The sequence below is a fragment of the Oncorhynchus nerka genome, linkage group LG8 (genome assembly GCF_034236695.1).
Source record: "Oncorhynchus nerka isolate Pitt River linkage group LG8, Oner_Uvic_2.0, whole genome shotgun sequence".
In the NCBI taxonomy this organism is placed as follows: Eukaryota; Metazoa; Chordata; class Actinopteri; order Salmoniformes; family Salmonidae; genus Oncorhynchus; species Oncorhynchus nerka.
The window spans coordinates 30,850,922-30,865,667 of NC_088403.1; the positions used below are offsets into that span (position 1 = coordinate 30,850,922).

General features: G+C 43.5%; 2 protein-coding genes across 14 annotated transcripts in view; both read right to left on the reverse strand.

Annotated features, from left to right (window-relative positions):
* LOC115133124 (DENN domain-containing protein 5B-like) overlaps positions 1 to 6,043 on the reverse strand; it is a 76,311-nt gene extending 70,268 nt beyond the window's left edge. For 8 of the 12 annotated variants that reach the window (XM_065021678.1, XM_065021673.1, XM_065021672.1 and 5 more), the window contains exon 1: positions 5,683 to 6,042. In XM_065021678.1, coding sequence (XP_064877750.1) covers positions 5,683 to 5,791 — 109 coding nt within the window. In that variant the 5' untranslated portion in view covers positions 5,792 to 6,042. Of the gene's footprint in view, positions 1 to 5,682 lie in introns of all 12 variants that reach the window. The other 4 variants (XM_065021680.1, XM_065021679.1, XM_065021677.1 and 1 more) reach the window with 2 other exon arrangements.
* A 6,193-nt stretch (positions 6,044 to 12,236) lies between these two features.
* LOC115133125 (uncharacterized) overlaps positions 12,237 to 14,746 on the reverse strand; it is a 30,753-nt gene continuing 28,243 nt past the window's right edge. Inside the window, exons 3-4 of one of the 2 annotated variants that reach the window (XM_029666034.2) lie at positions 14,604 to 14,699; positions 12,237 to 13,340 (exon numbers count right to left, since the gene is read on the reverse strand). In XM_029666034.2, coding sequence (XP_029521894.2) covers positions 13,123 to 13,340; positions 14,604 to 14,699 — 314 coding nt within the window. In that variant the 3' untranslated portion in view covers positions 12,237 to 13,122. The remainder of the gene's footprint in view (positions 13,341 to 14,603; positions 14,700 to 14,746) is intronic. The other variant, XM_065021681.1, reaches the window with a different exon arrangement.

Genomic DNA, 14,746 nt, shown 5'->3' on the forward strand with positions numbered 1-14,746 from the left:
TCAAAAATGGCAAAACGGAAGGTGGATACTGAGAACCGGGGGTTTCAAACAAGGTGGGAGTCGGAGTATATGTTCACGAAGGTAGCTGGAAAACCTGTGTGTCTTCTGTGTGGAGAAAGTGTGGCGGTACTGAAAGAGTATAATCTGAGACGACATTATGAAACGAAACACGCGGACAAAAACAAGAATATGGACATGGAACAAAGGCTACAAAAGGCAGAGGAATTAAAACGAGGCCTCCTTTGATTAATAGATTTTTGCACTTTATTTTTTTGTATTTCAATCCAATTATATTTTAAAAATATTTCAGTTGAGTGGATGATAGAAAATTGCTATTATTGTTTTTTTCTTTGAAGTAAATTTAGCCCACTTTTGCTAAAATAGAAAATATAGTCTACTGATGGTGCCTTGAATACCGGTTTCTTTCATTTAATGTTCATGTTATGGGGATATTTATATAAAGGAAATTTGTCTTTTGTGTCTGTTGAAAATTAAAGATTACTGACAGAGCCATAAGAAAATATTGCTTTATTTATCTGATCATATTGTAATATATTTGTTAGGTTTTCAGTAGGTTCAATTAGGTTCACTAGACTATATGCGTCATTTAAAAATTTTTCAATGAACATTCGAACAGTCCGGCCCTCGTCTTGTAGCTGATTTTTTTATTTGGCCCTCCGTCCATTTGACTTTGACACCCCTGGCATAGAGAGATGGAGGAAATCGCTACACAGTGGAGAGAGAGAGACAAAGAGAGACAGAGAGGGGTGGGGGGGTAGAAGGGGGGGAGATAGATAGAGAAAGAAAGAGAGAAAGAAAAACTCATACAAGAGAGAAGAGAGTGGGAAGAAGAAATAATTCAATGTGTGACCATTAAAAGCTATGGAGGACATTTAGCTTCCACTCCTCTTTGTCTAGAGAAACCCCCTTGGTCACATGACCAGAGAACAGAAGGTGTTAGCCACAATGTTGACCTATTAATATGAATTAGCATAAGTGTTAGCCTATGGGTTTATGTTATCAGATTCCTACATGGCCATTAGCATATGTCAACAAGGGCATGCGTCAGCGCTGGCCTGTGTCATCATTAGCATATGTCAACAAGGGCATGCCTGTGTCATCATTAGCATATGTCAACAAGGGCATGCGTCAGCGCTGGCCTGTGTCATCATTAGCATATGCCAGTGTTGTATTAGCATTATCCAAGGGCTGCATTGTGCTGACTTCCAGACTGGCCCCTGGAGGACAGATGGCCAAGGACAGCAGTAAAGCCCATCAAATCCCTTTGTGAGGCTCCTTCACTGGGCTTTCTGACACTCCCTGTCCCACCTCAGCCCAGTTTAGCTAGTCCCTACAGGCCTACATTCCGTTATCAACGTGTAGGTCATTACACCAGAAACACTAGTACACTTGTACACCCCTGCTCTCCAGGGACACGTATAGAGTTCTAGAGACAGACACTAGTAAATATGTGCATGTATTAGGCAACACAGTTTATGAATGGGGTTGAATTACTTAAGATTTCACTTAGACAACCTTTTTTTCCTTATTTTTTTAAACCTTTATTTAACTTGGCACGTCAGTTAAGAACAATGACGGCCTTCCGGGGAACATTGGCGGTAACCACTGAACCACTGCCTTGTTCAGGGGCAGAACGACAGATTTGTACCTTGTCAGCTCAGAGATTCGATCCAGCAACCTTTCGGTTACTGGCCCAACGCTCTAACCACTAGGCTACCTGCCATCATCTTAATCCATCAGTGTCAAATATGGCATACATGATCCTATAGGTAATAACAGGATAATATGCAGTGAATAGAAGTGGGAAGACACTTGTCCATGTGCAATTGAGTGTGACTGGGAGAAAGATTAGTGTGGGAGAGTTAGGAGAACAGACAGGTGTGAGGAGTCTGAGGTATGAAAGAGGAAGACAGGGAGGAAGGATGAATGGACAGGGATAAAAGATAGGGGAGAAAGAGGAGGTCTGGGACCCTGGAGCCGATGGAGAGACTCTCCCCTTTCCACACCCCTTCCAAAGAGACCGGATCGACTACAAATGAACATTCTCACCTGACGGTGTACATAGCATCATTGCAGGACTGCTTACTGAAAGCCGAACCTAAACATCTGTTGTTAATCTGTTGTGTACTGGTACAGGCTGTATCTTAAGTGTGTTTGTGATGTTTGTCGGTAAGACTACTTCATTTCATATTTATGGATGCTTTCCTGGATGTCTTTCCCATCAGTGGGGGATTAGAGTGAGGCGTACGAGGTGAGGAAGGGGTGAGGAGAGGGGAGGCTCACAAGGAAGGAGCACAGACCTAATAGCTTTCCCTCTACAGCTGGTGCCAACCCTGCCTCCCAGAATAGCACACACCCCAGTCTCACTTTTCAGCGCCACCCCCCCCTGACCACAATGCACCTGGTCCTAGAATACAGGGAATGAACAACACATTGGTGGCGGGCCTCTGTAAGAGTGGAACTATTTCTGTCGCTTTAGTCAACAGCCAGGATATATATAAACCACTTCAAGACTCTGACAAGTCAGTGAGTGAGACTTCTATTATAGTGCCTCCATTAAAGCGATACTTTGGGATTTTGGCAATGGAGCCTTTTATCTACCTCCCAAGAATCAGATGCACTTGTAACATGCTAGCTGTTCCCATAGACTTCCAGTCATTGTGCTAACGCTAGTTATCATTGGATCGCAAAAGTACCTCTTAACTTCCTTCATACTGGACACAGAGACACAACAATGGTATCCATGAGTTCATCTGACTAAGGGATAGTAGATAAAGGGCTTCATAGACAAAATCCCAAACTATCTCTTTAATTGGAGTGACAGCCACTTCAACTCTCCTCCACTTTGGAAATGTTTCATCTCTGAAGGACAAGCATGGAGGTCAAAGCCAACGAAAAGTGTGGTACTACCATGCTCACTGAATGTAAAAATACTACACACACACCTAGGGAAATAGATGGCATCCACTGGGAAAGTTACACCCCCCCACCCACACACACACAAGCATGCATTCAAATCCAGAGGAAGTCTGGCCCGGGTGCCTAGAACAATGGGCCTGGGGAAACTGGCCTACTGCCGCACAAAGGGACTGGGAGGGGGATGGAAGGAGGGGAATCATAGCCACATTCATAGCCCAATATAAGAAAGGCCGAGCCTGAGCTTAATGTGGATCAGACCGAAACCAGCCCAGACCTAACCAGCCACTGTAAAACAGGATACAAGTCAGGCGTGGGCTGCTATAGCGACAGATAAGAATGAAGAAGCCCATAGCGAGTGGCGACATGTTGATGTCAATGATATCCATCACGGCCATCTGAGGAGTGTCGTGGGGGAGGAGAGTGATGGGCGACCGAGCAGCCTAATCTGAATTGCATATTAATGTCAGTGTGGGATGTTCAGTTGTTCACCGGGGCAGATGACAAAGCCCTGGGGAGAGATTGGGATGCTGAGGAGGGGGAAAGAGGCGAGGGAGAGGGGGAGGAGATAACGGTCTACAAATGGCTCCTGTAATGGATTCTACTAGACCTTTTCCCGCCGTGTCTGTGGATAAACAGCGCTACGTTAACGGACCACCACAACAGCACACGATCAACTACTAGAAGATCAACGGAGAAAATGTTGTAGAATCAACTACCATACTCCTCAAACACACAACCTAATCACAGAGACCCGTAGACACACTGTACCATAATGCCCAAGTACAGGTATAGTACTTCCTGAGAGACTTCGCTGAGTAGTAGTAGTATGTGGGATTAACAGTAAAGTTGACAGATGGTGGCGTCTCAACTAATGTCTGGAGACAGATTTGACAAATCCCCTAAAGAAACTAAAACTCGGTCCCACAATGCTTTGTTAATCACCACACCAGAGATACAGTCTCTGAATGATCTAAATCCACAGCAACACTGGCATCATCACTCTGTCCACTCTTCTACCAAATCACTCCGACACACCATCTCTTTCTCTCACCCTGTCCTTTCCTCTCCTTTCCTAACAGCCGATGGCTCAACTCCTCCGACTGTTAACTTGTGCCCCAGTTTCACACAGACACACAGGCAGATGATCAGAGGGTTGGGGTGATCAGTGTGAGGGCAGCAGACAGGGAGGCATATGGGCTCAGTGTGGTGGATGCTCAGCAGTGTCACATCTGAGGATCAACGACACGCCACAGCCTGAGAGCAACACACACACTGGCAACAAATGGCTCCGATGCAGACCTAACCACAAGCAGATAAAGAGAAACATGAACTTAATCACAGAGACAACACACACACATTTATAGAGACGAGACAGGAACATCCCACAGTGTCATAAACTAATCCTCACAGAATCAAACGATTAGCCACAAAATAACACCCCGACAGCACTCTTTGACTGTCCTAACATCCTGCCCCCATAGAGAGGCTAAATGTGTCTGATTAAACACGCAACTAAAGGAATCCCGAATCCTCCCATTCTAGTGCTTGGAAAGTACTACAAGAGCTGTTTCCCGAAGGACAAAGGATTCAAATCAGAAGCACAGCTCACTCACTTCAGGTAAGGCTGTTCCATGAACACACACACAGGCCGTCAAGTATGCATATGCAACAACAGTATGACACGACCACACGGTAACACCGTCTACTCATCCAACAGAACCACATGTGCAAAGCTCTCAATGTCAAAGAAAGCTCCCTTTCCTATAGAAGTATTATGTCACAGAGGAAAGGTTTATATTCAACAGGAGAATAAGAGTCGGAATCTGCCGGGTAATTCAATATGAACAGGCTGCAAACAAATTAAAAACATGCTGCAACACCAGAGCACTGCAATTTGGCAGTGTTCCAGCGACTCTGAACGCAGCCCAGTTGGCCCCTGAACGCAGCCCAGTGGGGGGCTGGCTGAGGATCGATGGAGGGTCTCTACTTTGTGCTTAGGGGGCTGTGCACTTTGTTCAGTCACTGATGCAAAACTGAAGGGGGCGACCCTGAAATCAATACTGGACCTGCATGGTTAACAGGGAGTACTGAGAGCTTGCAATTGCACTGAACAAACACACAGCCTCACTAAACAGAGAAAGGACCTGAGTCCAAAGCTGATTGAACCTTGAATATGTGCAGATGTAGAATTTCAGCTCTTCTTGACTGAGGACGGGTTAATGGGGGGTGTTAACTATTTTATTATTCAAATAACAATGATTATCCTTAGTAGCAGCCTTTGTAAACAAAAACATCATAAAAGCCTCCAATGTTCAGCACTGAAACACCAGCCTCATGAGAAGTGTTGGCGTTTTATCGTTGAAATGACGACATTATAGCCATTGCTTTCTCTCTCTCTCTTTAGTCCACACAATCAGCAAGGACAGGTCTGACAAACAAGTGGAGAAATGTCCCCAATACCTTTAACCCAGTTTACCAGAGACTACAATAATGTAAACAAGGTGAAGTCAGGCTGCAACTGTAGCCATTGTCCTAATGATGTTGTTTTTAAACACAGCACATCATTTATGACCTTCAGAGACTGTAAACTTTGTTCCAAATAAATGATATGCACTGATAATGTCACTAAGATTCATGTGTATTAGTTTAAATTGAAATAGTCCGTTTAAAGAAAAAAAACAGTTGTTTTTGTATAGTTACCTCATATGGAAAAGGTTAATTTCAATAAGTAAGTAATCTTACCGGCTAATTCGTCCGGTTCCAGCCCAGTTTCGGTGTCTATTCCGCATATCACAAAGTAGTGAGCGAAGCGGCAGGGCGCCGCTCCAGACGCCGCGTTGGTCCCACTCATCTTGGAACACAGATCAGTGTCCTCCCGTTCCTAGTACTCCAACCGAGACATCTACATAGCGATAATGAATCTGGTTTTAAAACTATCCTTTAGTCTTTGTAAATGGCAGAATAATAGTGCTCCGACGCAAGATTAAATTAGTTTACTCTTCGTCAAATACATATTTAAATTGATTGAAATATCGAAGAGAACACTTGCTGGTTCTCGGTCGCACAGACAATACTGATCGAACCGAATGGGATGAGCTCGGAGTGTGTGAGTGCTTGCTTCCATGCCTCGCGAGGGTGGAGGCTCGACGCGTGGCAGGGCGGGACATTCAAATCAAATCTGATGCATACATTAGGTGGATAATGTGCACTGTATGTTGTCTACATGTTAATCAATATTCTGCAGGCTGTTTAATTTTCTCAGAATTAAGGTTAATTCAATTATTTATAATGGACATTATCTCATGAGATGGGCCTAACATACAGTATTAAGCCTGTTATTTCCCCAATATTCCTATCCCATGCAACAAACACAATGGACTTCCTCAGGTTAATGACTGGCGAGGTGAGGTTAATGACCATGAGAGTTTTAGCACTGTGCTGGGAAGGGCCTTTTCCTCCACAGCCCAGTGCCTCTCCTCTGACACCTGTGCAGCTGAGATCAAAACACACACAGCTCATTTACAGCCAGTCAGAGGACAGTGTGATATTATGACCCCTTGCTGAGAACCTGTTTTCCTGTCACAGAGTCTGAGAAATGAAAGGGGAGAACAGGGAGGAGAATAGAAGAGAAAGGCTACCATTACATTGGCTGAATACTGGCTGGATTTGAACCCTACGATCCCCCAGGCAAGGTCAGCCATGTACAGAATCCTGTAGCCTATTAAGTAAAAAAAACTGGGGTTGAGGAAAACAGAAACAAAAGCAAGCTGACATCAAGTATGTAAGTTTAGGACTTTTCAACTCATGAAGAGATATTTTATTATAAACTGGGTGGATTGAGCCCTGAATGTTGATGGGCTGTTATATCAGACCGTATATCACGGGTATGACAAAAAAAGTTATTTGTACTGCTCTAATTACTTTGGTAACGAGTTTATAATTGCAATAAGGCACCTCGGGGTTTGTGGTATATCGCCAATTTTGTGGCTCCTGAATGGCGCAGCGGTCTAAGGCACTGCATTATTTTTATTTTTATTTTCCATCAACTCATCTTCAATACACTCTCCTGCAACCTGCCTCACCAATTGATATGTATAAATACGTATTATTTACCTCAAATCTGCAATCAAATCTGCAATCCTCCAAGAAGCTAGCCAGAAGCTAGCCAGGAGCTAGCCAGAAGCTAATCAGAAGCTAGTTAGCTTCTTTACTGGCAACTCGTTCGTATTCAGCTAACCACGGTTTGTGGTCATTAGCTATCCTTTAACTCGAAAATCTATCGCCAGTTTTGTACGGCGCAGCGCGGCTCGGAACGGAACATACCGGACCGATTTTTTTCTCTCCATGTCCCTGGATTTCAACTGCTCTCTGGACATTCACTCCCGGATCTCACAGCTAGCTGGCTGCTATCCGTGTGTCTATCTGCTTTCGTCGATTCCGGAGCAAACATCAATTACTCCGGAGCTAGCGAGCTCCGTCAACCACTCCTGAGCTCCGTCAATCACTCCTGGGCTGCAGTCACCTATCCGGACCCGTTTTACTGCCTACACGGAGCCCCTCCGGGCCTTCACAACTGGACTGCCGACGTTATCTACCCGAAGGAGATCCGGCTTGCTCCTCCGTCGCGACGTTACCTGAATGCCCATCTGCGGCCTGCTAACCGTTAGCTGTCTTACCGGATGCTCTCAGAATAGACAATTTATTTATTTTTATTATTAACATGTTTCTTCTTGGGCCTCTATAACTATATCTATTGTTTTTATTTTTTTGTTGTTGTGTGATTTGGACTAATCCCCTCTACAACACGGAACTCCACTAATCTACTGACGGAACGCAAGAGGTGGCTAACAACAGACCTCCATCCTATGCTAGCTTGCTACCGATGTCCTGGCTAGCTGTCTAAATCGCCGTGACCCCCAAACCAACCTCTCCACTCCCTGGACCCTTTTTGATCACTCGACTAAGGATGCCTCTCCTTAATGTCAATATGTCTTGTCCATTGCTGTTCTGGTTAGTGTTTATTGGCTTATTTCACTGTAGAGCCTCTAGTCCTGCTCACTATACCTTATCCAACTTATTAGTTCCACCACCCACACATGCAATGACATCTCCTGGTTTCAATGATGTTTCTAGAGACAATATCTCTCTCTTCATCACTCAATACCTAGGTTTACCTCCACTGTACTCACATCCTACCATACCTTTGTCTGTACATTATACCTTGATGCTATTTTATCGCCCCCAGAAACCTCCTTTTACTCTCTGTTCCAGACGTTCTAGACGACCAATTCTTATTGCTTTTAGCCGTACCCTTATTCTTCTCCTCCTATGTTCCTCTGGCGATGTAGAGGTGAATCCAGGCCCTGCAGTGCCTAGCTCCACTCCTATTCCCCAGGCGCTCTCTTTTGATGACTTCTGTAACCGTAATAGCCTTGGTTTCATGCATGTTAACATTAGAAGCCTCCTCCCTAAGTTTGTTCTTTTCACTGCTTTAGCACACTCTGCCAACCCGGATGTTCTAGCTGTGTCTGAATCCTGGCTTAGGAAGACCACCAAAAATTCAGAAATTTTAATTCCAAACTACAACATTTTCAGACAAGATAGAACTGCTAAAGGGGGCGGTGTTGCAATCTACTGCAAAGATAGCCTGCAGAGTTCTGTCCTACTATCCAGGTCTGTACCCAAACAATTTGAACTTCTACTTTTAAAAATCCACCTCTCTAAAAACAAGTCTCTCACCGTTGCCGCCTGCTATAGACCACCCTCTGCTCCCAGCTGTGCTCTGGACACCATATGTGAACTGATTGCCCCCATCTATCTTCAGAGCTCGTGCTGCTAGGCGACCTAAACTGGAACATGCTTAACACCCCAGCCATCCTACAATCTAAACTTGATGCCCTCAATCTCACACAAATTATCAATGAACCTACCAGGTACCCCCAAAGCCTTAAACACGGGCACCCTCATAGATATCATCCTAACCAACTTCCCCTCTAAATACACCTCTGCTGTCTTCAACCAAGATCTCAGCGATCACTGCCTCATTGCCTGCATCCGTAATGGGTCAGCGGTCAAACGACCTCCACTCATCACTGTAAAACGCTCCCTGAAACACTTCAGCGAGCAGGCCTTTCTAATCGACCTGGCCGGGGTGTCCTGGAAGGATATTGATCTCATCCCGTCAGTAGAGGATGCCTGGATATTTTTAAAAATGCCTTCCTAACAATGTTAAATAAACATGCCCCATTCAAGAAAATTAGAACCAGGAACAGATATAGCCCTTGGTTCTCCCCAGACCTGACTGCCCTTAACCAACACAAAAACATCCTATGGCGTTCTGCATTAGCATCGAACAGTACCCGTGATATGCAGCTGTTCAGGGAAGCTAGAAACCGTTATACACAGGCAGTTAGAAAAGCCAAGGCTAGCTTTTTCAAGCAGAAATTTGCTTCCTGCAACACTAACTCTAAAAAGTTCTGGGACACTGTAAAGTCCATGGAGAATAAGAACACCTCCTCCCAGCTGCCCACTGCACTGAAGATAGGAAACACTGTCACCACTGATAAATCCACCATAATTGAGAATTTCAATAAGCATTTTTCTACGGCTGGCCATGCTTTCCACCTGGCAACTCCTACCCCGGTCAACAGCACTGCACCCCCAACAGCAACTCGCCCAAGCCTTCCCCATTTCTCCTTCTCCCAAATCCATTCAGCTGAAGTTCTGAAAGAGCTGAAAAATCTGGACCCCTACAAATCAGCCGGGCTAGACAATCTGGACCCTTTCTTTCTAAAATTATCTGCCGAAATTGTTGCCACCCCTATTACTAGCCTGTTCAACCTCTCTTTCGTGTCATCTGAGATTCCCAAAGATTGGAAAGCAGCTGCGGTCATCCCCCTCTTCAAAGGGGGGACACTCTGACCCAAACTGCTACAGACCTATATCTATCCTACCATGCCTTTCTAAGGTCTTCGAAAGCCAAGTCAACAAACAGATTACCGACCATTTCGAATCTCACCATACCTTCTCTGCTATGCAATCTGGTTTCAGAGCTGGTCATGGGTGCACCTCAGCCACGCTCAAGGTCCTAAACGATATCTTAACCGCCATCGATAAGAAACATTACTGTGCAGCCGTATTCATTGATCTGGCCAAGGCTTTCGACTCTGTCAACCACCACATCCTCATCGGCAGACTCGACAGCCTTGGTTTCTCAAATGATTGCCTCGCCTGGTTCACCAACTACTTCTCTGATAGAGTTCAGTGTGTCAAATCGGAGGGTCTGCTGTCCGGACCTCTGGCAGTCTCTATGGGGGTGCCACAGGGTTCAATTCTTGGACCGACTCTCTTCTCTGTATACATCAATGAGGTCGCTCTTGCTGCTGGTGAGTCTCTGATCCACCTCTATGCAGACGACACCATTCTGTATACTTCCGGCCCTTCTTTGGACACTGTGTTAACAACCCTCCAGGCAAGCTTCAATGCCATACAACTCTCCTTCCGTGGCCTCCAATTGCTCTTAAATACAAGTAAAACTAAATGCATGCTCTTCAACCGATCGCTACCTGCACCTACCCGCCTGTCCAACATCACTACTCTGGACGGCTCTGACTTAGAATACGTGGACAACTACAAATACTTAGGTGTCTGGTTAGACTGTAAACTCTCCTTCCAGACCCATATCAAACATCTCCAATCCAAAGTTAAATCTAGAATTGGCTTCCTATTTCGCAACAAAGCATCCTTCACTCATGCTGCCAAACATACCCTTGTAAAACTGACCATCCTACCAATCCTCGACTTTGGCGATGTCATTTACAAAATAGCCTCCAATACCCTACTCAACAAATTGGATGCAGTCTATCACAGTGCTATCCGTTTTGTCACCAAAGCCCCATATACTACCCACCATTGCGACCTGTACGCTCTCGTTGGCTGGCCCTCGCTTCATACTCGTCGCCAAACCCACTGGCTCCATGTCATCTACAAGACCCTGCTAGGTAAAGTCCCCCCTTATCTCAGCTCGCTGGTCACCATAGCATCTCCCACCTGTAGCACACGCTCCAGCAGGTATATCTCTCTAGTCACCCCCAAAACCAATTCTTTCTTTGGCCGCCTCTCCTTCCAGTTCTCTGCTGCCAATGACTGGAACGAACTACAAAAATCTCTTAAATTGGAAACACTTATCTCCCTCACTAGCTTTAAGCACCAACTGTCAGAGCATCTTACAGATTACTGCACCTGTACATAGCCCACCTATAATTTAGCCCAAACAACTACCTCTTTCCCAACTGTATTTAATTATTTTGCTCCTTTGCACCCCATTATTTTTATTTCTACTTTGCACATTCTTCCATTGCAATACTACCATTCCAGTGTTTTACTTGCTATATTGTATTTACTTTGCCACCATGGCCTTTTTTGCCTTTACCTCCCTTCTCACCTAATTTGCTCACATTGTATATAGACTTGTTTTTTTTTTTTTTTTTTTTTACTGTATTATTGACTGTATGTTTGTTTTACTCCATGTGTAACTCTGTGTCGTTGTATGTGTCGAACTGCTTTGCTTTATCTTGGCCAGGTCGCAATTGTAAATGAGAACTTGTTCTCAACTTGCTTACCTGGTTAAATAAAGGTGAAATAAATAAAATAAATAAATAAAAATCTCAGTGCTAGAGGCATCACTACAGACACCCTGGTTCGAATCCATGCTGTATCACAACTGGCCGTGATTGGGAGTACCATAGGGCGGTGCACAATTGGCCCAGGTTTGGTCGGTGTAGGCTGTCATTGTAAATAAGAATTTGTTCTTAAATGACTTGCCTAGTTAAATAAAGGATTTTTATTTTATATACCACAGCTAAGAGCTGTTCTTAGGCATAACACAACGCGGGCCATATACCACACACCCTCATGCCTTATATATTCTAGACATTCTCAACAGGCCTCCACCACCCTTGGTCCTTGTAGGCAGCAGTTTCCGCTTGGCTTTCTTCAATAAATGCACAATAAGTGTTGTGTAGAAACAGAAAACATGACTGAAGATTCTGTTATCTGTTCTGATCCACTCACCTATGTGAGTCTCTCAAGTCTCAACACATAGGAGAAGGGAGAAGCCTTGCACAAGCGAGTGACTGAAATGAAAGGAACATTAACATTGTACTTTGCTTCCCTCTGGTGGCGTAACTGTGTGTCTCTCAAATGTGGTCTTTGGCTGGTGGTGTAGGGTAAATAATACTACAATTCTCTTCCTTGGATGCTGTGTAGTCTTGAGAGGACAGGTACCAACAAAAACATATTTTCTGTATTTTTATATTAGTTCAGTGCCATAACACAGTAAACATCAGAGGTAAAATAAAACAGTACAATATCAAAACGGACAAAATCTGAAAAACAAAAATGGCATTTCGACCAATGTTTAAGACAAAGTATAAAACCAGTGACCTGTAAAGTACACACCATTCCACAATACCCAAAACATTAGCAGTAGTTGAATTTAACTACAAGCAACATCTACTGCCACAGATAACTAAAAACCCAGTGCAAGGAACCACATCAAACAAAGTGACATTGGCTTCAAATATCATTTGATGACGGATATCTGATTCATTTTATCACCAGTGTTAAAAAAAACATGTTACAATTGACACATTTCTTTGTGTATGAGACAGCAGAATCTCATAAAACAATACGCTCAGTCTGGTTTCTCCCCTTTAGCTTTGGTTCTGGCTGCAATAAAACAAATAGTCAATTTAAAAAAAGACTGTAAACAAACTTAATACAATGTACAATACCATCACTATGATGATTCAATCACTATGACGCTCTAACAATGTAGGCAAACAATACTATAAGTGTACGAGTAACCGAACACCAATCACCCTTAAGAGTAACAGTAACACGTGGTATATAAAACATACGTCTGACGGTTTCAACCACAGCTAACCGAACCTATTATAGGGAGAGAAATCAGATGTCTATTCATTTAAAAACAGATAAAAACATGTAGAAAAGTCAACTGCATAATGTAGCCTAAATATGGCTGTCTGTAATGTTTCAAGTTTTTTTTTTTAAAGAACAGCATATGAATAATGTCAGGTTTGAGGAAAAAGTATTATCTTTGCCAGTTGCCATCAACTACTGTTCCCGTCTCGTGTATCCTGTCAGGGCCGACTGATATGCTTACAAATCTCCTGACCACCGCTCGTTCCATTCGCCGACAGGAGAGCTATGGTGACTGGCCATTGGCTCAACTCTTCTCCCTTGGCTGGAGGATGAATGGTAACCACGATGGGGGCTTACATTCTGAGAGGAACCTGGATGGTGACCGTGAGGGAGGCTTGCATTCTGAGAGGAACCTGGATGGTGACCGTGAGGGAGGCTTGCATTCAGAGAGGTGCCTAAAGAGGCAAGCATAAGAAAGCAGGTGATAAATATTCACATTAGCACTGTAGGAAGTAGCCGTCCCCCCAGCAAGTGGCTTTCCAAGTGGAGATGAAGGATCAGTAAGGCAACTTTTCAGTTCAAAAGTCTATTCAATGTACACAGGATCCTGGGAACACTGCCTCAGCATATACTTAAAAACGTGGCTAGAACATATTCCAACCCAGTCAACACAAGTCACACTTACATGGGTTTCAGTTACCCAACAAGTTGGTATTGACGTTCTCATCGATGAGGCTGATTTCTAATAAAAAGGTTTTGTACACTCTGAACAAGTACATCAACATTTTCCCCAAGCTCATTCTATGCTTTATGGGTCGTAACCATTTGATTAGAATCACTTTTTGACTGCACCCCTTTTGATTTGAATGAAACTTTCCATTTATATTTGCCCATGGTAGAAGTGGTTGGAAAAGTGGCTTTTTTGACCCAAATGCCAAAACATTTAGGAGACAAAAGTGCTTGTTGTTGACCAATTTTGCATATCCCATTCAGTGTATGCAAAAACTTTAAACTCTTTATTATTTGTTTTACTTTTAACATCAATTATCAAAAAAATGTAAACTCTTGTTTTTTTTTTTCATCCACTGTATCTTAAACCCTCATTTACATAATCTGAGGTGAATATGTTGTGACCACCATCGGTTGAGACACAGCATACTCTTGCCAATACTTTTTTGGAAGCTTTTAAATGATATCAAACTCAACCGTTTACCTTTCCAGTGATGAAGACATGGATGTACGGTAGGGTATGCAAAATTGTCAACTTTGGGCACCTCTATCTCCTGAATGTTTTGGCATTTTGGTCCAAAAAGTCACTTTCTGACATCTTCTACCATGGGCAAATATGTACGGGACGCTCTGTTCAAATCAAAAGGGGTGTGGTCAAAATGTGATGGAAATAAAAATGGAATTATCAATTACATATGGTAATGAATTAAGTCCCATTCTGTGAGAGTTTCAAAATACACCCGTCTGTCCACCCAATTTTACTTAGGTCATATTGAACCAGGCTCACAGGCCTGTGTACAATTGCATAATACACTTGAGTTCACTACCCAGCTCCTATAAATAACATAATATCCTTTCATCTAGATGATTCCCAATCAGAACACAACATGAAACGGTCTACGTCTGACACTTTTCTAAAAGTAAAAATACATATTCAACTCTGTTTGAAATACTGGGAAATCATTGGTGCAATTGCAAAAGTAGCCTACCACGTGAGGCTGGCATAGCCTGCGACGTACCTTCAGTTTCATTGGGCCTCTTCCTCTGCTTCTCTGACCACTTGTAACAAACTCCAGTTTTTCTTGCTGTAACCAGAAGAACTTGTCAATAACTGGAAATCCAATCAAATGCA